At 41.8% G+C, this 22,979-nt stretch overlaps 1 protein-coding gene across 1 annotated transcript in view; it reads right to left on the reverse strand.

Annotated features, from left to right (window-relative positions):
- Positions 1 to 22,979, reverse strand: part of selenof (selenoprotein F) — a 66,233-nt gene that overhangs the window by 16,065 nt on the left and 27,189 nt on the right. Inside the window, exon 3 of the mRNA XM_038793772.1 lies at positions 3,684 to 3,747. Coding sequence (XP_038649700.1) covers positions 3,684 to 3,747 — 64 coding nt within the window. The remainder of the gene's footprint in view (positions 1 to 3,683; positions 3,748 to 22,979) is intronic.

Here is a 22,979-nt window from a genome sequence, read left to right on the forward strand (position 1 = left end):
TCTGGGTGGAGCTAAGGCATTCAGACTTTGTGAGAAAGATTTCAAGTTAAGTTATGATCTGGCTACTCTTTAGAGCGCAAGTGAAGTATTTTGCGCCCACAGTAGGATAGTTAAAAAAAAGGTATTTAAGCAGTGCAGACTTGTATGAGGACAAGGGGGAAGCTGAAACAAGCCAGTTGAAATAGCTTTTTGAAGATATCGAGCCAGCATCTACTGGAGTTCTAACAGGAGCCAAATCGGTTCTGGGAAGCAAGTATTACTCTGTACCATTGGGGATGTAGGATGGATCGAGAGCTGTATTTTCATCTTGTTGTTTAATTGGGAATAGAGATAGCAATTAAGGTATTGTATTTACTGTATTTAGTAGTACTGTTTAAGGGATACTTACTGTTTAAGCCAGGGGTGGGCAAACTTTTCCGTGCAAGGGCCACATTCAGAAATTCACAATTCACAAAGGGCCGCATAGTATATTAAGTAAAATAATTACTTCACCCGGTTATGATTCTGGGCGCCTCATATTGAACATAGAACAGTACAGCACAGAACAGGCCTTTCGGCCCTCAACGTTGTGCCGAGCAATGATCACCCTACTCAAGTCAACGTATCCACCCTATACCAGTCAGTAACCCAACAGCCCCCCCCCATTAACCTTAAAAAAAATTTAAAAAAAAAAAAATTAAAAAAAAAAAATGTGTTTTTTTTTTAATGACTTGGTGGGCCGCAGAAATACCTTTGGAGGGCCGCATGCGGCCCGCGGGCCGTAGTTTGCCCACCCCTGGTTTAAGCTGTTTTCAGGTGTGATGTTAAAGAGCTTAATATTTTGTGCACAATAAAGTTTTGTTTTAAAATACCAAATCGTGCAATCATTCATGGAGTGAAGTATTCTTTCCTCACTGTCTTACAAAATAAACTAAAATATTAGGATTTTGGTCCAGTATCCGAGCCAGTGTTGGGGTCTGGTTGAGGAATGCAATATGCACACAGATAGTTTTAAATGAGAATGATGAACACATCTGGCGATTGAAAGAGATCCCATCAAACTCTACTTGCCAACCTTGTTTGGATGAAGGTTACAGAAATATTTGCCATGAAATTCAGATCAAACTATAGCAAATATAGGCTATGGTAGGAAGCTAAGGTTGAGGAGTTGCTAACAATCATCTCAAGATTCAACAGAATTAAAAGAATCCCAATATGATAGTATCTGTTAAGAGGAGATGATAGATCATTGATAATTACATGTCAACCATAGGTAGAAGCACTTTCCCAAGGAGTAGCTCAACACTATTGTCTATTGCTGAGGAAGCACTGGATCATGTTCTGCAAGGTGCAAATGTTGACATATTAAATGTTCCACCAATCATTGGGGAAACAGAGTGAAACTGACAAACGGTTGATATAGACCAGCAAAAAGATCGATGGCAATTTTGGACGTAGAATATCGAATCTGCGCACTAACTGTTCTGTCTAAAACAAAAATAGGTTTCACAGGACTTAAAGAATGCAGTCATCATCAAGATATTAAGTCCAAAATGAGAGAAGTCAGACTGAGGTTAAGTATTGCGATATCGCATTTCAGTGCACAACTAGGAAGATTCAAAGTCAAATTCTTTTTTATTGCCTGTTTCAGGATATATTAAACAAGACTTATCCGCAATCACTATGTGTCATTCTGCTACTCTGAGTGACCACAGACACAATCTTTGGTACTTTCCACGCTCACAAGCGCAAGTAGAAAAATCAATACAGTACCTATATGATATGTGACTTTTAAAAAAAATAAATTTAGAGTACCCAATTATTTTTTCCAATTAAGGGGCAATTTAGTGTGGCCAATCCACCTATCTGCACATTTTTAGGTTGTGGGGGCGAAACCCACGCAAACACGGGGAGAATGTGCAAACTCCACACGGACAGTGACCCAGAGCTGGGATCGAACCTGGGACCTCAGCGCCATGAGGCAGCTGTGCTAACCACTAGGCCACCGTGCTGCCCCTATGATATGTGACTTAACTAAAGTTAGTCAGCAGGATACTGGAGAATTGAGGAAATTTGCTTGTCCATTCCAAAATAGCATCAAAAGCGGATGCGTGGCACAATGATGGCAATGGTGTATTGCGTGCAAATGGTTCCCCATTTCAAATGATGCAGAAACGGGGGATGTGCATGGGGGTCTGCTCTATTCACAACTCTCATGCAACTGTGCGGGATGTTGAAGGACGGACTTTCAGATAGTAGTTGAGATTCAATGTGGAAATTGTTTAATCAATTGAAACTTTGAGCATCAACTAAACTCTTCAAACAAGTTCTACAAGGCCACTTACACACTTACGATTGGGTCTTTGTGGCAGATTGGGAATGATTGATAGGATTTGCTGTTTCTACTCATATCTTTGGGCTTACTATTAATCTGAAGATTTAAATAATGCACCCATCAGGAGCCAACTCCTGGAATGCCATGTTAGGCCACTGGTCACAACGTTTGACCTCAAATGAATGCGGTTTGTTCAGTTATCTTTCAAGTGTACTACCTGATGACGCAAGAAACTACAATCTGCTTGCAGACAGCAGATGTGCTTTTGCTGACTGTCAATGCACGTTTGGAATCAGCACGGTATCAAAGTTGCCACTACACAAAATCCATAATCAATCTCCTGTATAGTGGGAAACATGGACACCATATAGAAGGCATCCTTAATGGCTGAAAGGTTCACCAAAGACACTTTTGCACCGTATTTCATTTATGGTGACAAGGCAGGATCACCAGCACCAAGTAGTGGAATATACTGACAGCATCAGCATTGAGGTTCTAATAATTAATGCTCAGCTACATTGGCTGGAAGTAAGATGTGAGGAACACCTCACCTCAAGACAAAAGGCGTCAACTATATTCTAGCACAAAAAAGGGACCAATCCAGAAATACAATTTACAGCGAGGAAACTTTGAATTATAATTGTTTATTCTTAAAAGGTAAGGAATGGTTATTTGTGCTCACAATCAAACCAGCGCAAATTTAATCCATACATTTCTGTATTAATGAAGTACTACCTGACAATTTGATGTTGTTGCATGATAATTCAAAAATTCAAGATTTCTTTTGCTTCAACAAAATCAATGTTCAATGGAGTTCAGAAGAGTGAGAGGGGATCCCATAGAAACTTATAAAATTGTAACAGGATTAGACAGGGTAGATTTAGAAAGAATATTCCCGATGGTGGGGGAGTCCGGAACTAGGGGCCATGGTTGTGGATAAGGACTGAGGTGAGTAGAGTGAATCTGTAGAATTCGTGACCACAAAAAGTAGTTGAGGCATAACGTTGTGTAATTTCAAGAAGGAATTCAATATAGCTCTTGGAGTTAAAGGAATCAAGGGATATTGGGGGGCGGAGGAGGCGGGATCAAGGGTATTGAACTTGATCAGCTATGATCATAATGAATGATGGAGCAGGCTCAAAGGGCCGAATGGCCTTCTCCTGCTGCTATTTCCCATGTATGTTTCAGTGTAAAACCTACTTCATAAATTCCTACATCACTCAGGATGAAATATTTTTGCTCCAAGCTGAAATTTATATACAGTGCATCTTGAACGAGCAAGATCCAGTGATGTTTTGTCAAGTACATACATACTATAATGAAAATAACTTGCTCAAAAGAATAAACAGTAGGTGTTATATTCACTTACCTTGGACTTGGGGGAACCTTCCCAATTTTCATCCACATACTTCGAGGACAGCTCCAGCATATAGCTGATGGAAAGACAAAACATAGGCATCAAAACACAATCTGATTACATAAAGATAACCGCAAGATTATGTAGATATTTTAATCACTTTATATTATCCACATACAGGTTCATCCTGTAGGAATGCAATTACTGCAGTATCAGTGTGCCAGTAAACTATGAGCAGTATTTTATAGTGCAAGTAAGTCAGATGGCGTTGCAGATTCTACTATTGGGATAATGGAGTCAGGCGTAGTAATGCAAATACAGAGAACTCTTCCAACACTTTTTCTCTGATGCTTTGAATATCCAGTGTCCTTGGTTGCCAACTAAGCAACCCAAATACATAAGCTGGAGAGCAGTGACCGTCAAGCTCCTAAAACTTTAATGAAATACTTGCAACTATGATTGGCTTCTGTAGAGACATGTTTGCTCTTATTATTTCAATTCAAGGCAAGCAACATCAACAACTGATCAAAGGCATAATGTGAATCTGACAGCACAGGAAAGCCTTTGTATTATTTAGCTTATGGCAAGCACCTGCTGTAAGCTCTCATGTAAAGAAATGGAAAAACAACATTTCACAATTTACGAAGGGAAGTGAGTTGGGGTGAGGGGAGGTTACATTTTAAAGCAAAATGTGTTTTCCCGTTAATTGCTCAGATATTTGGAATCGGGGATGTTCACACTCTGGCCTGTGGACTCTGACCGGCCCATGAACCCCAAACATCTTATGCATGGAGTCCAGCAACTCCAATCTAAATTTCTTCAACGCCTGTCACGTTTGAGTTTCAGGGATTAGCGGTGTGGAAAGGGCTATCTGTAGTTATTGCCTGATTGGGCAAATCTTAAATCAATACCGAGAACTTGAAATCAAACGCAATTTTTTGTGACCATTGAATCTGATGCTTGTATACGGCTAAAGGGCCCACAAAAGGTAAAATGCACTCTCCTCCTGTTCAGTGACCCAGACAGATTTGTAACCATCACGATCTGCAGATTTTCTGTGATACAATGTCAAAAGTGCAGCTGAATGTAACACATACACCTTTGAAGTGTGCAATCTACGACAAGGCAACATGAATATGGAAAGCTTGTCATATGTCTGAAAAAGAACACTCTACCACAACGATGCATTCCAATTCTGAGGAGCATAACACCCAAAGGCATGAGATAAAGGATTTGTTGTCTCGCATCTAATTATACTGCAATATATTTTACTACATGACCAGTGGGCTTTGAATAGTAATTTTCTAGCTGAAACAGAAAACAATTAAATAATGCAGGTAATGTTCAGCAGCAGGCATTCTGTCAATTTGTTTTTTTGCTCAAGTTGGTCCCTTCAAATCCCAGTGTCATCTCTCCTGCTCACTGACTTTGTTTAGCTATGGACATCAACTAAGCCACTGAACAGGCAAAAATCCAATTATATCAGACAAAAGAAATTGATCTTTATAGGCTTTTCTATCAGACTTAATACACAAACAAAAATGAAAGAAAGCACCAAATATTAGAACTTATACCATAAAATACTAAATTAAGAGTCAATTCAATTTCAACAATAGAACTTTTATTCTCAAATTATTTATGGTTGTCCAACAATTCATGCATTGGCTGCAAACAAGTGGCTCCTGTTCCCCATCTCATTGCAAAGGCCAGCAAATCATCAATGTACTCAGAATGAAAAACAAGAGCTTGTACGCCTTTAGCAATTTTAGTGCAGCTAAGTGCCCCAAGGCACGTCATCGGAGAGAGATGAAGAATATTCAACTCGGAGCCAAAGAAGAGATAAAAATAGAAAATGCTGGAAAAAAAAATTAGCAGGTCTGGCCTCATCTGTGGAGAGAAAAAGAGAGTTAATGTTTCGAGTCCAATATGACTTCTTCAGAACTGGAGAAAGATAGAGATGTGATGGGTTTTATGTTGAAAATAGTGAGAGGACAAGTGGAGCAAAATAGAAGGTCAGGTAAATGGGTCTGTCTGAAAGCAAAAAACATGAGAACAAGATACAAACTGGCACTGACAGGGTTCTCAATTACATCTGGCTCATGTCCAGCACTTCCGGTCTTCACTGCTTCCTCTCCCTCCCTTCCAAAAGATTTCCCTTGTCCTCACTTTCCACCCCACCAGCCTCCATATTCAAAGAATCATCCTCAGCCATTTCCAGCATGATGCCACCACCAAACAGACCTTCCCGTCCCCTGTCAGCATTCTGAAGGGACGGTTCACTCTGTGGTATCCACAATCCCAATGACTCATCCCTTTCCCATGCAACAGCAGGATTTATCTCCTTGGTCCTCACCCTCCACAGCCCCAAACTCCCTGCAGGTGAAGCAGCAATTTACTTGCATTTCTTTTCAATTTACTTGCAGTATTTGCTGCTCACAATGAGGTCTCTTCTACAATGGAGACATATAAATGGGGCTGGCCACTGCAGAATACCTTTGTTCAGTCTGGAAGCATGATGTTGACTTTTAGGTCGCTTGACATTTCAATTCACCATTTAGCTCTCTGTTCACTTTTCTGTCCTTGGCCTGCGACAATGTTCCAGTGCAGACAATCAACACAAGCTGGAGGAGCAGTGCCTCATCCTCCGAGTCGGTGCCTGTAATGAACTCCAATTGGCGTTATTGGTTGGCCAATTGGAGTATGAGCTCCCTCAATGATAGCTCATTGAGGGGGCCCATATAAGCACCTGTGTAGGCTTTGTGAGCTAGTCTTAAGTTGACTGGACTGCTAGCAGCACTGTTTGTAGCTGCTCCTGTAATATCGTTATTGTAAATAAATATTGGTGTGGTGACGGAACTCCTGCCTCCCGTGGATTACTACAGTGCCTTACAGCCTTCTGGACTCAACAAAGTTCAATTTCAGGCCTTGAACTATGTCCTTGGAGATGGAGTGACTAAAATTGGGAATGCTCAAGAGGCCAGAATTGGCAGAGTGAAGAAGATTGCAGAGGTAGGGAGGGGTGTGGGCATGGAGATTTGAAATCAAGGATGAAAAAGTAAAATATTGAGACATTGCTGGCGCCATCTTGATGCAAATTACGATACGGAGTTTTGAAATCTACAGAGAAGATGGGAAATTAGTCAAGAGCAAGTTGGAATAATAAAATCTGGAGGTAATAAAGCGACAGATGAGGGATTCAACAGCAGAAAAGCTGAAGCAAGGGATATCTGGGCGGCATGGTCTTGATAGTGGTGTACATATTGTAGGAAGTTCATCTAGGAGATAATAATTGTTTTAATGGGGAAATACGTGAAAGCAACTCCAATAAAGGGGAGTATGCCGGTCAGTTACTTAACTACAAAAGCAATGTTACAATAAGTGCACAGTGTTCTGCTGCTTTAAGTGCAACACTAAAATAAGAAACAGATTTGTTAAATGCAGCAATATACTTCTACGGCTGTAAATGACCATTACTCAATGCCTGATGGCCTTTTACGGTCACAGAAATGTACAGCAGCATTTGAAAAAGACATTAAAAATCCAGGGTGCAATTTGTCACTTGCCAAAATTCCACGCCAACATAAAAGATTAGCAACCAGCTTCAAGCAAATGAACCATCATGCCTTTCCAACACACAAGTATGAATTGTTACTCTTCTTCCTCCCAATTAAAGTCCAACTGCGTTAAAATAGAAAATAATGATTTCATGCTGCGGTGACACACAGCAATTCTATGTGCTTCTTACATTTGAAATACAAGTGACTAATTTAATCATCTGCATTTCTTACTGTGTATAAGAGAGCATTTGTGCATCTTACTGGCTATTTAGTGTATTCAAGAACAATGCATCAGTTATGAATTTCGGTTTTATATGCACTCTGGGGAACAATCACAATGGAACAAGGCAGCCAGCTGCTGAACTTTGACCCCAAATAAATGAAATATATCTTGGATAAACATGAATCCACAATGAATTTCTGAAGACAGCGCATTACTTTTTAAAAATAGAGTCAAGAATCTTTTTTATCCATACAAGACTGTTGTGGTGTAAACAAATATAAATTCAATTACAATGCAGTGCCCAATAGACAATGGGCCTCGAAATTTTGGAGAATTATTATACAATCGTAACAGATCGGTGAAGGAGCTAAGTGGGCACTAAAGAAAGCTGAACATTATAGTTGCAAAACATCTTCAGCCTTGACCTTTTAGATTTCACCTACACCATTGACTAGCAGCCTCACTGTCAACAAGCAGTCTTTGCTGAAGGCCTTCCATTGTTCAACCTCTGTTTTGTCTCCCAATTTTTGATTTCAGATGTTTCAGGTCGTTCTTCAACTCACTGGCCCTCCTTCAAGGATTTTTACACTTGTCCTTTTCCATTCTATTCAGGCTCTACTAAATATGTTGATCCCATGATCAGTGTTCCCTAATTAAAATATGCTCCATTTGCGCCACTTCATTTCCCAGAACACGATCCAGCACTGCTGGAATAAAAGCAAAATATTGCGGATGCTCGAAAACTGAAATAAAAATGGAAAATGCTGGGAAAACTCAGCAGGTTTAGCTGCACCTGTGGAGAAACAGATCCGTATGACTGGGGCTCTGGGGTCGTTGGCCTGGAAACACGGTTCACGAAAGTTCTTGTTTACACTTCAGGAATTTCTCCCCATCTTTGTCCTTGATCATGCTTCCCCTCTACTATAAAAAAAAATTGAAAGACCACATAATGATTACCCTGTGGTCCTTTCACCTTTCTGCAATTTGCCCGCAATTTAGCTTCTCTATCATCTTCTGACTATTTGGCCTATAGTATGTACCCAGTAGAGTAATAACTCCTCTCCTGCTGCTGAATTTGGTCCCCAAAACTGTACCATTCATCACCAATACTGTAATGCTTGCTTTGATAAACACAATATTTTTCCATCTCCATCTTTCCTGAATACCTCGTCCTCAGGAATACAAAGTTTCTAACCCTATGCTTCTTTGAGGCAGGTCTCTGTTACTGCCACTATGTCAAACTCCTATGTGCTTGCAGTTCATCGACTGTATTTACCACGATCCATGAATTTACATATATGCATTCCAAAACTATCGTTGGTTGCTCTGCATATACTTGTTTGCTCATTCCTATTTTGGAGCTGTTCGCCTCTCCCAATCATTGTGTTCACCTGGTTTTTCCTCTCTCATGTTTCATCCCAGCATTCAGCCCACTGCCAAGTTAGTTTGTATCCTTCCCCAGAGCACTAGTTAATCTTCCCAGAAGGACATTGGTCCCAGCTCTGCTGATGTATCCCACCTGTGCCAAAACAGATCTCAATCTCCCAGGAACCTGAAGTCCTTCCTCCTGCATCATTCTCTTAGCTTCACTTTTACCCGTTTTATCTTACTAATCCAATACTCACTTACACGTTGCACTGCGAGCAATTCAGAAAGCTTCACATTTGAGGTTCTGCTTTTTAACTTCCTCCCTAACACCCGAACATATTGCACAACCAGGTTATTCAGCAAAATCAGTCCATCTGGCCTTTATACATTTACCATCGTCCCTTGGTTCAGAGCTTTGAAAAGCTCTTTACCCCCGTCCCTACCCCCGGACTAAATACCCACTTATCTACAAGCCATTCTGTTTGTCGGATAGACCTAACTCAACGAGGAACAGATATTCCGCTGAAATTTCTTCCAGTTTAGTATATTTAGGGTCAGTTAAGTGTACAACAATGGAGGGAGGCATTTAGACTCAATTCTTGTACTAAGTAAGCTCTATAACAGGGCAACAGCATTAAGTAAGCAGACTTAATGACACCATGTCGGCTTATTGCTGATGAAAAATGCTTGGATATATTGAAACGCAAAACAAAAATTTTTTTAAAAACTTGCATTGGCCAAACAGCTGATACTATCGAAATGCATTAATCACCTTTACAAATGTACCAATTCATTCTCACTCCAGCAATCCCCTGTAGAGAGCTCACATTGCCAGACAGCACTGTGAACATTAGCCATTTTGTTGGTGCTGTCTCATTACAATGCTCTGCGTTCTCAGACTACAGCGAGAGGCTGTTGCTGAGCTAAAAAAGGAAAGCAGGAAATTAACTGCTGTGGCATTCAGCAGCACTAGTTTGGCCATGAGCGAATAACTGCCTCAACACTTAAGGCACATAGACAGCAATTGTTTCAAAATGTGCAATGATAACATGTGATGAGGATTCACAAAATGCAGTGGATATACTCAGCAACTGCAAATACCTGGGCAATTTCTTGTGCAATTTCATGGATAGTTAGGCTTACTCCCAGCTCATCCCTCTTTTGTTTCACTGATTGGAAAAATGGTATATTCGGCAGACTTCAGTTTGAGAAAATTTGTTCTGGCAAATATTGTGCATCCAGATTCGATGAGGCATAATATTGGATAAAAGTCCATTGATGGGAGCTTAAGTATTAACTTGTATTGTTTTGTTTACCAATACTGTACACTTAACTATACTCAAGTCAGATTTCGACTCAAGGTGGTCAGTTGTGTATTTTCTCAATTGATTTATTGAACAATTCCATTAAGCCAATATATTAATGCATCATATTTATTACTGCCGACTACTGAATTGGAAAATAGCCCAGTGCTGAATCTTCATTAATAAATTCATTATTCTTGGGAAGCAGTTTGAGATGAGAGTGGTGGCAAGATGCAGCAAAATCCAAGCACCTCTCCCATGTAACAGTACAACTTCTACAGATACATGGTTCACTTAATCATTTCAGGAGCTGAATGAAGGAACTATTTTTCACTCTATTTCGAAATCAACCTACTTAATTTCGAAGGCCAAGTAAATGGTTCCTGAATTAGACAGCTTAGTTTCACCAACGCAGTAAACATTAGCATCTTTTTAAAAAGGCCACGACCGGTTTTATTTGGTACGAAACACAGTTTCAGTTAAGCCCACAAACAACCTAATGGGTGGTACTTTCCATCCGGCCTGGCGGCATGTTTTACGGTGGCGGACCACCATGGGCTGGCAGTTCAGCGGGCTTCCTCATTCTATGCACCACCGCCGTCAAACCCGCAGTGGGGATACGCCGTCAGCTGGAAGATCCTGCTGGAGAGGACGGCTGGCGCAAGTCGAGGAAAAATCTACTTGCTTTGATTTTAAAAACTATAGTTGTCTGTTGATGGTTCACGTGTGTCATTTTCAACCTTCCTGGTTGGCTGGATTTTTGCACATTAACAAAGCGGCCGGGGGGGGGGGGGGGGGGGGGGGGGGGTGGTGGTGTCAATGTCTTATCAATAATCTGTTTAAGAAACAAAGATGATGGGGTCAACTGCCTTTGGGCACATTTGTGATAGCTGGGACACTGGGTCGAGTGGGAGGAGAGCAAATAAGTCAATAAAGGTTCTGCTTCTCAGTTTTGGTTTCATTTATTGGCTTGGATCCTGTTAACACGTGACTCACTAGTTACATGGGGCTGCTGCACACCCATCTCTTCCTCACCCCCATCAAACGTCAGAACATGTTGTGGTGTTGAATTCTTGTACCGGCCTCACCAAACAGGCGCCGGAATGTGGCGACTAGGAGCTTTTCACAGTAACTTCATTGAAGTCTACTTGTGACAATAAGCAATTATTAATTCTATTAGCAGGGGGTGGCAGGAGCTCCCAGTGGAGAGCTCTCCAAGGGGGCGGGGTCTGCCCCATTACCATTGGGGATTTGGCATGGAGTGTATTGCTCGCAGCACTCACGTGCAATCGTAAATTGAGATGGTTTTATGTACTCCCAAGGAGCTCATATTTTCTATGACTTCACATGCAGCACCACACCACAGAATTGTTGGTGACTCGGAACTGCTCTTTGAAATGGCCCAACAAGCCACTCAATTCAAGCACAATTAGGGACTGGGCACTGGACTAGCCTGCCCAGCAATGGCCACATGAAAGGTTAAAACATTGTTTAAAAAAGCATCATATCACTGAGTGCTAGAGGGAGGAAAAACAAATTTGAGGGTCAGATTTAGCCATTTAAAAGCAGAGTTTTGCACAATGTTTCTACTTACAAAATATACAATCAGATCCAGGGGATAAGAAAAAGGTGACGGGATTGAAGGAGATAAAAAAAAACAGAAGAGTGAAATGATACGAAAAAGAACAAGCTACTGTATTTTGAATTTTAGCTGCACAGGGTTAAATTTAGTGATCCTGCATGTGAATACAAAACAGAATCAGACCAGGACAATTGGGATTTCCTGAGATTTTGAAAGTAAAACGCGTGTAAACATGAACACAATTAAGTAATAGTTAAATGGAAAATATTGCAGTCTTTCTCAAATCATCTGTCACCAGACTCCTAAATGACCCTCTTATTGACTGACCTCATTAACACTACACCATGTATGCTTCATCCGATGCCAATGCTTATGTAGTTACATTGTATATCTTGTGTTGCTCTATTATGTATTCTCATGTATTTTCTTGAATTTTGTTTAATTCCCTTTTCTTCCATGTACCGTATGATCTGTTGAGCTGCTTGCAGAAAAATACTTTTCACTGTACCTCGGTACACGTGACAATAAACCAATCCAATCCAACAACCCAGCATGAAAATATGGTAGCAGCAAGGTTTACCAACAGATATACAGAAAAGACTTCTGGAACCCATTGATAAATTACCTGAAGTTACATGTACAATGTTTGCAATGGATGTGGGGAAGTGCAGCTCGTGAGAATATACTGCCATTATTGTTGCATGGTTGATTGTTTCTGCAGGCAACATTTCCAATCTTGTTTGTACAAGACAGGTTCTCAAACACTGAGCATTTTCAATTTGTTTTTTTTGTCTTTAAATCACAAAACATTTGTGCATAGAAACGGTTGTATATAAAGTGAAATGGAAGGACAGCATTTCATTATCTTGTATGCTTGTCGCCATCAGCGTTTCGCGAATCAAACACAGCACCAGTGTGCATGAAGCTAAAATGAGGCTTAATGAGGGAAATTCAGAGCTCTGGGCCTTGGCAGGTGAAGGCACAGCCATCAATGGTGGAAGGATTGAAACGGAGGATGCTCAAAAGGCCAGAGTTGGAGAAGTGCAGATATTGGAGAGCTGTGGGGCTGGGAAAATCCAGACCATGAAGAGATTTGAAAGGAAGGCTTGGAATTTTAAAAATCAAGATGTTGCAATATTGTGAACCTCTGTCAGTCAGCTCATGGGCAAATGGGATTTGCTGCAAGTTAGAGCGGCAAGTTTACAAAGTTTAGAATGTGGAAGGTCAGCCAGGAGCACATTAGAATAATCAAATCTAAAGTTAACAAAGGCAAAGATTAGGATTTCAGCAACAGACGAGTTGAGGGAGGGGCAGAACTGGGAATATTGCAGAAGAAATCTTGGTCATGGCGCAGAAAAACGGTCGGAAGAGCAACTCAGGATCAGATATGACTCCCAAATTTACAAAGAGTCTGGTTCTTTCTAATAAATTGGCAGGGAGAAGGATGAAACCAGTGGCCAGGGTTTGTGGCAGGAAACTAAGGAGATTGCTTTCACCTTCCCAATATTTAGCTGCAGAAAATCCTGGAGAGACCAGCAGTGGATGTCAGACAAGCTGTCTGACAATTTATAGACAGTGAAAGAGTAAAGTTGAAGGATGGGCAATGGTGCATATGGAAACTGATCAGTTATTTTTGGATGATGACACTGAGGGGCAGCATTCAGATGAGAAAGAGGAGGGGAGCAAGGATAAATTCTTGAGGAATTGCAGAAGCAGTGATACAGGAGCAGTGAAAGACATCATTGCAGGTGATTCTCTGATTACGATTGGATAATTAAGAATGGATCATAATGTGTGTAGTCCCACTTAAATGAATAATGGTGGAGAGGGATTGGAACAGGAGGATGTGGCCAACAGTGTCACAAGCTGCTGACAGGTCGACAAGGAGGCCTAGTTTCTCTTCGGCACAAATCATAAAAAGGTAATTTACAACTTTGCTAAGAGCAGTTTTGGTACTGTGCAGGGCTGGAAACCTGATTGATCCAAGAAAAGAGGGACTTGGATTGGGGAAGGAGGAAACAACATGTTCAAAGTTTACAGAGGAAAGTGAAATTAGAAATAGGGCAAGGACACATTGGTCAATGGCTGTTTTTGAGCAGAAGTGTAACTTGGAAGAGAAAAGAACAGGGTTGATCATTAGAGGATTGGCTGTGGACAATATCAGCTCACATTTCGTAAAATTCATTAACAGGATGTGGGCATTGCTGGTTGGGCCAGAATTTATTGCCCAGCCCTGGTTGCCCTTCAGGTGGTGGTGAGTTGCCTTCTTGAACTGCTGCAGTCATGTGGGGATTCAGCGATGGTAATGCCATTGAATGACAAGAGGCGGTGGCTAGATCCTCTCTTGTCAGAGATGATCATTGTCTGGCACTTGTGTGGTATGAATGTAACTTGCCACTTGTCAGCCCAAGCCTGGATATTGACCAGGTCTTGCTGCATTTGGGCATGGACTGCTTCATTATCGGAGGGGTCATGAATGGTGCTGAACATCATCCCCACTTCTGGTCTTACGATGGAAGGTAGGTCATTGATGAAGCAGCCAAAGATGGTTTGGTTTGGCCTAGCCAACCTCCCCACTGCCCCCCCCCCCCCCCCCCACCCTGCCCGATTCTCATGGGCTCCTTGATGCCATACCCGGTCAAATGCTGCCTTGATGTCAAGGGCAATCACTCTCACCTCACCTCTCGGATTCAGCTCTTTTGTCCATGTTTGAACCAAGGCCGCAGTGAGGACTAGAGCTTTTGAAGTTTTATTCTATCTGCAAACTTTGAAACTGTGCCCGAGTCGAGGTCATTGATAGATTGAAAAAAAAACATAGCCCGAATACGGATGGGAGTGTGACGTTACATGAGCTGGGAAAATCAACTGGGGGTGGATACCAATATAGTTGGTTAGGTTATATGGAAGGAGAGATTAATAATAATAATCTTTATTATTGTCACAAGTAGGCTTACATTAACACTGAAATGAAAGGGGCATGTGACACAGTGGATAGCACTGGTACTGCGGCGCTGAGGACCCGGGTTACAGTCCGTGTGGAGTTTGCACATTCTCCCCATGTCTGCGTGGGTTTCACTCCTACAACCCAAAATGTGTAGGTTAGGTGGATTGGTCACGCTAAATTGCCCCTTAATTGGAAAAAATAATAATTGGGTACTCCAAATTTATAAAAAAGAAAAAAACACTGCAATGAAGTTACTGTGAAAAGCCCCTAGTCTCCACACTCTGGTGCTTGTTCGGGTACACAGAGGGAGAATTTAGAATGACCAATTTACCTAACATCACGTCTTTCGGGACTTATGGGAGGAACCTAAAGCACCAGGAGGAAACCGGAGCAGACACGGAAAGAATGTGCAGACTCTGCACACAGTGACGCAAGCCGGGAATCTAACCTAGGGCCCTGGCGCTGTGAAGCAACAGTGCAGACCATTGTGCTACCGTGCCACCCATTAAAGGAGGATAGGAAAGCAGTGAAAAAGCAGAAAGAGCATGATATTTCCAAGAAGCAGTTAGATATAGCACTTGTGGCAAAGGGGATCAAAGGATTAGGGGAAAGGCAGAATCAGGCTGTTAAGTTCAGCCATGATAATGATGAATAGCGGAGCAGGCTCGAAGGGGTGAATCACCTCCTGCTGCTCCTATTTTTTATGCTTCTATAAATTGAGCTGGAATTGATATCTGTGAATGAGATGCCACTCAGTGTTGACGCAGAGAGAAGAAATCAGTGAGTTGCCATTCAGAGCCACGGTTTATTGGCTCCTTCAAAAGGCAGCACCTTTGACAGCGCAGCACTCCCTCAGTACCTCATTGCTGTGTCAGCCGAGATTTTTGGATCCCAGGCCTAGACAATCAATGGAATTAAGGGAGAGGGTAAGGACATAGAACACCATATTAAAGGAAAAAAAATGGTGGAAGCAGAAAGTGAATCAATTGTGCATAAATCAATAAAAAGGAAAATTTAGAGCATGGGATTAAGTGTGGTAGACGTAGGCACAATGAGCTGATAGGCGTCTTTCTGTTCAGATAACCGAGTGCAACCATAAGTACAGATTCAATTACACCATTTCATCATATAAAAACTGACTTCAATTTAAATAGGTCTAGGGAACTGGATTGGACATCTGGGAACAAGGCGTGAAATCAACCACGAGCAGAGACAAGTACAATCACTTCAAATCAATCCAGCTCTTATGGATCTGAAGTCATCTGACAAAACATCTCTTCCTCCATTCCTCAGCTGTCAGGGTTATTCTGAGGCAATATAGACAGCAGTTGCAGGGAGCTTGTGCCAGCAAGGTCCAAGGTTAAGGCCTTGACACATTACTGGGGCAGGACTTAAACCCGTGATGACTATTCCATTTATTAAGAGGTGTCATATTGGACTCAAAACGTTAACTCTGGTTCTCGCTCCATAGATGCTGCCAGTCCTGGTGAGCTCTCCCAACATTTTCTGTTTTTATTTCAGATATCCAGCATCCGCAGTATTTTGCTTTTATTACTATTCCTGTTGTGGCACTGACATTCTTACATTAAAACAGTGACAACACTTCAAAAATACTTTGTTGGTCATAGAGGGAGGGGTGGGGGGGGGAGGAGAGGAAAGAGAAAAGAGAGAGAGCGCGAGAGAGAGAGAGAAAGAGGGAGGAAGAAAGAGAGACAGACAGACACAGGCTGATGCTCTGAGGACAAGGGTTCAAATCCCAGGAGAGCAGCTGTTGAAATTTAAATTCAATTAACAAATCTGGAATGTAAAGCTCGTCAATAACGCTGGTCAATGCCAGAAGGCAGATCTTGTTAGTGTGGAGATCAACCTCTCCACTCTCCCTGGCGTGGTGGGGGGACCTGCTGGAATTCGTGACATTTCAGAAGGTCAAATTTGAACTGAGGGGAAGGATGGAGGGGTTCTACAATTCATGGCCGTTATTCATTATGCACTTTCGAGAATTGGATTACATCGAACGTTAGGGGAGGAGGACTGTATGTGTTAATGGCGACTATGGGTGATTCCAGATTCCTTTTTGTCATTTGTTTACGTTAACATGCGGTCTAATGTTTGGGGTTTTGGTGTGAGGATGGGATCATTGTTACTGATATGGGGATTGACATGGCATTCGTTACTGATTATGGTTTATTGTTGGGTGTAAATTTGGGAGAAAATGTGGAAAAGTAGAATAAAAATCTTAAAATTAAAAAAAATAACGCTAGTCAAAATCCACAGCGATGTGGTTGACTGTTACTGCCCTCTGAAATGGCCCAGCAAGCCACTCAGCACAAGGATAATTAAAGAATTAAAAAGAGCCTCCTTGTTTAGAGTGCCACATTCATGACAAAAAAGTTACAGGAAGCTTTTTATTAAGCTAAAAATAATAAAAGACAATGGTGTAAATGAATAAACTAAATAACCACCCACTCAAAACTATGAAGTGTACCAATACAAGGTAGAGTTTTGATGTTTGGCAGGTTCCTCAATATACCATTACGACTTCCTTCTACCTCCTTCGAACTGCATGTAATTAGCAATTACAGTCTTCTCTTGACAGTTTGAAGTCACTTTTCTGCTAAAAAGAATTTAAATTACCCTATTATATGAATTAAGTATTACTAACATGGCAAAGTGGGAATTTAGTGCTATTTGAATTAAGTAATAGACAGCAATTTGCAAGGTATTGAGCTCTGCTCGACATAATGTATCTTTTACATACATGCACACAGATTGATATTACAAATCTGCCTTCACTCCAGGGAAAGTCAATTTTGGGATTTGGATTACCTATTTATAATATTGAAACTGGTTTATATTTTTTTAAAATCCAAATTAAGATTTGGATATCAGATATACTGACATGGAAGGCACCCGCACTATCTTATCATTTACTCTGCTGGCCATAACCAGTTGTGAATGAGCAGGGTATATTGTGTTTTAATACAGAACATATATGTATCTTTCACAAGCTTAATCAGCTTTTAAAGGACTCGAATTCTGATAGAGATCCATCAGGGAGTCACCCAACAGGCTTTAGTATAACCATATATGTATAAACTTTCATACGTATAGGCTTTGCCCTCTTCCAGTCCCTTCCATCAGGCAGAAGATACACAAGTCTGAAGACCCGCACATGCAGACATAGGAACAGCTTCTTCCCACAGCTACCAGTCTCAACGACTCTCCCTTGGACTGATGTTCCCTGTAAGAGCACTATTCACGACACCCTATGCTGCTATTTTTTGGCCCTTGTTTCATTGTCAATGTACTCTGTTGATTATTCTCTTGGTTTAGCTCACTGGGCTAAATCGCTGACTTTTAAAGCAGACCCAGTAGGCCAGCAGCACGGTTCGATTCCCGTACCAGCCTCCCCGGACAGGCACCGGAATGTGGCGACTAGGGGCTTTTCACAGTAACTTCATTGAAGCCTACTCGTGACAAGCGATTTTAATTTAATTTCATGTATGTACAGTGTACATTCTCTTGGCCGCAGAAAAATACTTTTCATTGTACTTCGGTACCTGTGACAATAAATATTAATCAATCAACATTTGTAGGAAGCTTCATTCATTCTAAACATTCGGACGAAAAAATATATTCTGTTACCAGGTGTAAAACTCAGATCAAATGTGCTCTTGTTCAGTATGCCAAACACTGAATGCACGAGCAATCTGCCAGAAATTGTGTATCAAATGCAGGTCTCACTATGTTACATGTCTAAAGTAATTATGTAATGATCGCTTAGTGGTCAGCTGGGTGCTTGCCACAGACAGAAAACCATTAATATAGAAGAATCTCCAAATCAATTAGAAATTTACAATTGGTTGTAGGGTTTTTGTCTTCCCAAATAGAGAGACTACACACAGCCTCCTATGCAACGACATGTCCTTTCTTTCCAATCCAAACTTGTTAAGTGCAGGGTGGCAGAGCTAGGGCCCAAGGGGTCACATGATTTCAGACAAATAGGTATAATTTACTCTAATAGCTCATCAGAAATACTGTCCATCAGCTTGTGCAATGACTTTTGGAGTGATTGGATTGTTAGTGAAACTTAGGATTCTTCATCCTTTACTGAAGTGAATAAGGGTTGCTGGGGGATAGTCTATTGTGTGCAGGGCACAATGGACCAAACTTCTTCAGGCATTGGAATGCTGGGTCAACCGCAGAGAGTTTACTTGATTCTAAGGTAATAATTGTTGAACCATCTCAAACCAAGAGATTTTGTTTACCTCAAAGAGCTAGTCACGAGTTGGTAATCAAACATGGAACAAGCATCGCGTTGAGCCCTCACTGAGTTGACAAAAAGTACAAAGGTCTCTTCAGAAACAGTGTGCTGAGCAGTACGATGTGCAGCACGGTAGTACAGTGGGTAGTACTGTTGCTTCACAGCTCCAGGGTCTGATTTCCGGCTTGGGTCACTGTCTGTGCGGAGTCTGCACGTTCTCCCCCTGCCTGTGTGGGTTTCCTCTGGGTGCTCTGGTTTCCTCCCACAGTCCATAGATGGGCAGGTTAGGTGGATTGGCCATGCTAAATTTCCCCTAGTGTCCACAAATGTTAGCTGGGGTTACGGGGATAGGGTGGAGGTGTGGGCTTAAGGAAGGTGCTCTTTCCCAGGGCTGGTGCAGACTCGATAGGCCGAATGACCTCCTTCTGCACCGTAAAATCTGCACTGTAAATTCTATGAAGAGATGTACAAATTAATTAAAACATTCTCCAGACTAGGTGCAGAATATAGCTCATTGATTATTGGCTCCACTGAATAAGGTCCAGAATTTCAGCACTAACACCTTCTCCATCTGAAACCCAGTCATGGTTGGCACCTAACATGGTACAAAAGCACACTGTCGTGTTCTAGGCTTTTACAGAATGCCATACAGCTGTTTTTGCAGTTTTAGAGTGTCTTCATTGGCTCTCTGCTTTCAGAATGGTGAAAAGGTGCACATATGTCAGTGACCTTATGTCCATGGGCCTTCAATTTAAACAAAGCCAATTATGGAGATGCGGTGCGAGTTGGCTTTGGTGAATTTGGATCAAAATCATGGACCTCCCTCCCTTATATCATTGTGCGTGTTCCTATACCACATGGACTGCAGCAGCGCCACTTTGGAGGGCAATTAGAGATGAACAGTAGATGATGGCCAAGCGAACAAGGCCCATATCCCATTGGGGCTGCACGGTAGCATTGTGGATAGCACAATTGCTTCACCGCTCCAGGGTCCCAGGTTCGATTCTGGCTTGGGTCACTGTCTGTGCGTGGGTTTCCTCCGGGTGCTCCGGTTTCCTCCCACAGTCCAAAGATGTGCAGGTTAGGTGGATTGGCCATGATAAATTGCCCTTAGTGTCCAAAATTGCCCTTAGTGTTGGGTGGGGTTACTGGGTTATGGGGATAGGGTGGAGGTGTCGGCCTTGGGTAGGGTGCTCTTTCCAAGAGCCGGTGCAGACTTGATGGGCCGAATGGCCTCCTTCTGCACTGTAAATTCTATGATAATCTATGAATGAATAAAAAGATGGTCAAAATGCAATGGAAAATATACATAGAACATACAGTGCAGAAGGAATAATTTATAACTCTCAACAAATAGTCCCTTGAGGAACAAAGGTTTCACTAGAAAAGTGGTATGACAATAACCAAATAGGAAGTTTAAGGATTTGGTGGGTTGGGGAGGTTGGGCTTGATTGCAACAGGCCCATGCCAGTGGGAGTTTCTGGCTGGAATAAACCTGCAGCGTCCAACAGTGATGGAGCATCGGGGGCAGTTAGTATTGTATTTTAAAGGCCAGGGATTCTTGAATGATGAGGCCATTAAACTGTAGGGCCAGTATTATTGCAAAACCAAGGCTTCCTCCAATCACACCACCACCCACACCACACACCCTGACCCCCTCAGCCAACATACCCCACCAAGGAACAAGGTGTGCACCTGAGTAGCTGTAGAAACAGCATGGAAATTCAATTAATACATGCAATTACCCTAAAAACACATCAGTTCAAGAGATGAGCCCTTCGCCCTCACGTTCTGTCCCGCTTGAGATGCAGGATGCATCCTAGAGATGCAAGATTGCATCTGATGCTAAGAAAAGTTGGTTGAAATCCAAAATCTAGCTTTGAACTTGAGGAGCTTTCAGTTTCAACAGCACAAAACACTATGCTGAAAACTGCAGAAAGAACAGAACCCAAACAAAAAAACGTGAGGCTCATTGACATTTGTTTTACAAAAGCTCTACACAAAGCTCTACACCCTTTGAAGAAAATGCTGCCTGCTCCTATATCTAGGCAGACAGCAAATGTTCAATAACTCCTGGAGTATTACTTGTAATTTGTTACTCGCAAAAATTTAAAGATGGGCACATTTAGAAACACAGATGCATTAAAGGGAAAGGGAGATAAACAAGGGGGAATAATGGAACAGTCCAAGCTGGAATAGATCAAAGAAGAGGTATGGCCGGAGAACCACTTGAAGCCGAAACAACAGCATAGACCTGCTGGGCCAAACGATCCATTTCTGTCATAATTCTAGCAATAGACACATATTTTCCCTTGGTTACTGAAACTTTTACGTACATGAAAAAAATAAGACAACTCACGTTTGCATACAAAGATAAATGAAATGAATAAACAAACTTACACACACAGCATTTATTATGCACATAGCATAGTGATGAGAAAGGTTTCCATCCCAAATCTGCTCCTTCACCAAGAATGCCAACTTCAACACCTGTGACACTGTCTAGCTCCAGCGCTACCTCCGCTACCTGCTGTGGCAATCCTCATCCCTGCCTTTCTACTCCTAGACTTGACAGGCCTGGCTGGCCTCCCATCTTACAGCCTCCATAAACTCAGACTCATCTAACCTTTTGCTGCCCGTATGCGGATTTCCACCAAATCCTGTTCACCCCCCAGCCTGGTGGTTGCTGACCTACCTTGGCATCTGTCTAACAACACCTCAGTTTTAAAATTCTCATCCTCGTTTCCCAGCAATGGGCTCACTCCATCCTATCTTTTAGCCTTTTCCAGCTACTGATCCACCAGCCACTGAATCCGCCACACGTCTCTATTTCTGAATACTTTCACATCACTGAGTTTAATCACTTCACCACTGATGGCCGACCCTTTAGGTATCTCGGCCCCAAGCTCCAGAATTCTCTCAAAACCTCTCTACCCTTTGTAATGATGTGTTTAACCAAGCTTTTGGTCACCTGTCCTAACTCATAGTTCCCCTGGAAAAACATGTTGCCCCTCTCAAGGGCCATTAGTGGTGGGCAATGAATGCTGACTTAGCTAATGAAATGAAAATCGCTTATTGTCACAAGTAGGCTTCAAATGAAGTTACTGTGAAAAGCCCCTAGTCGCCACATTCAGGCGCCTGTTCGGGGAGGCTGGTACGGGAATTGAACCGTGCTGCTGCCCTGCCTTGATCTGCTTTCAAAGCCAACGATTTAGCCCAGTGTGCTAAACCAGCCCCATATATCTCTTGAATTAAAAAAATCTCTCGGGGCTCAGAATCAAATGTTGTTTGACAAGTCTCCCGTGAAGCACCTCGGAGTGTTTAACTACATTATGAACACTATACAAATGGAAATGGTTGCTGCTGCTGAAATAAATAGCTAGATAATCAGTTTAGTGACATTAGTTAATGAATATAAATGTTGGCACATACATCAGAACTTCCTTTCTCTCCAATTCGTGTAATGAGATCTGCGCAAACCTCTGAAGTGAGACTCAAATCCATGGTACAAATAGACACAGAAGCAAGAATGCTACCACTGAGCCACGGCTGACTGCTGGAAGCTTGGAATATTCTCGATATTCGACCTAATCATATCGCATCACATCACATATACTAGTCGCCTACGGGACTTTTTTTTTTTGAAAGTTAAGAGACAGGATAAGACTCAAGGGCCATTAAAGTGAGCACTGGATTTTTCTCATGGGCAGGCTGACAGTTGTAATTCAAGTCCTACCAAGGCATGCGTGACCAGGAGCAAAGAATTACACCTTTGTCTTTTCAGAAGAACTATGATTTAGTGCTTGTATATGCACAAAAATACAACTGTCAGAGTGTATGGCATATGGCCTATTCTTTAAAAGTAGGAATTTCTATCAAGCCATATTCAATTGCTATTTATTATTAATCTATTCAATTTACTCCTCTGCTCAAAGTTAGCATGCAGGTACAGCAAGTAATTAGGAAGGCTCTCTCAGAACAATGCTCTCTTAGATAAATGGAAATAAGTTGCACAAATTGAAGTTCTGGTGTATGTGCCAACATTTATATTCATAGAACATAACAG

This window comes from Scyliorhinus canicula, chromosome 4 (assembly GCF_902713615.1).
Source record: "Scyliorhinus canicula chromosome 4, sScyCan1.1, whole genome shotgun sequence".
NCBI lineage: Eukaryota > Metazoa > Chordata > Chondrichthyes > Carcharhiniformes > Scyliorhinidae > Scyliorhinus > Scyliorhinus canicula.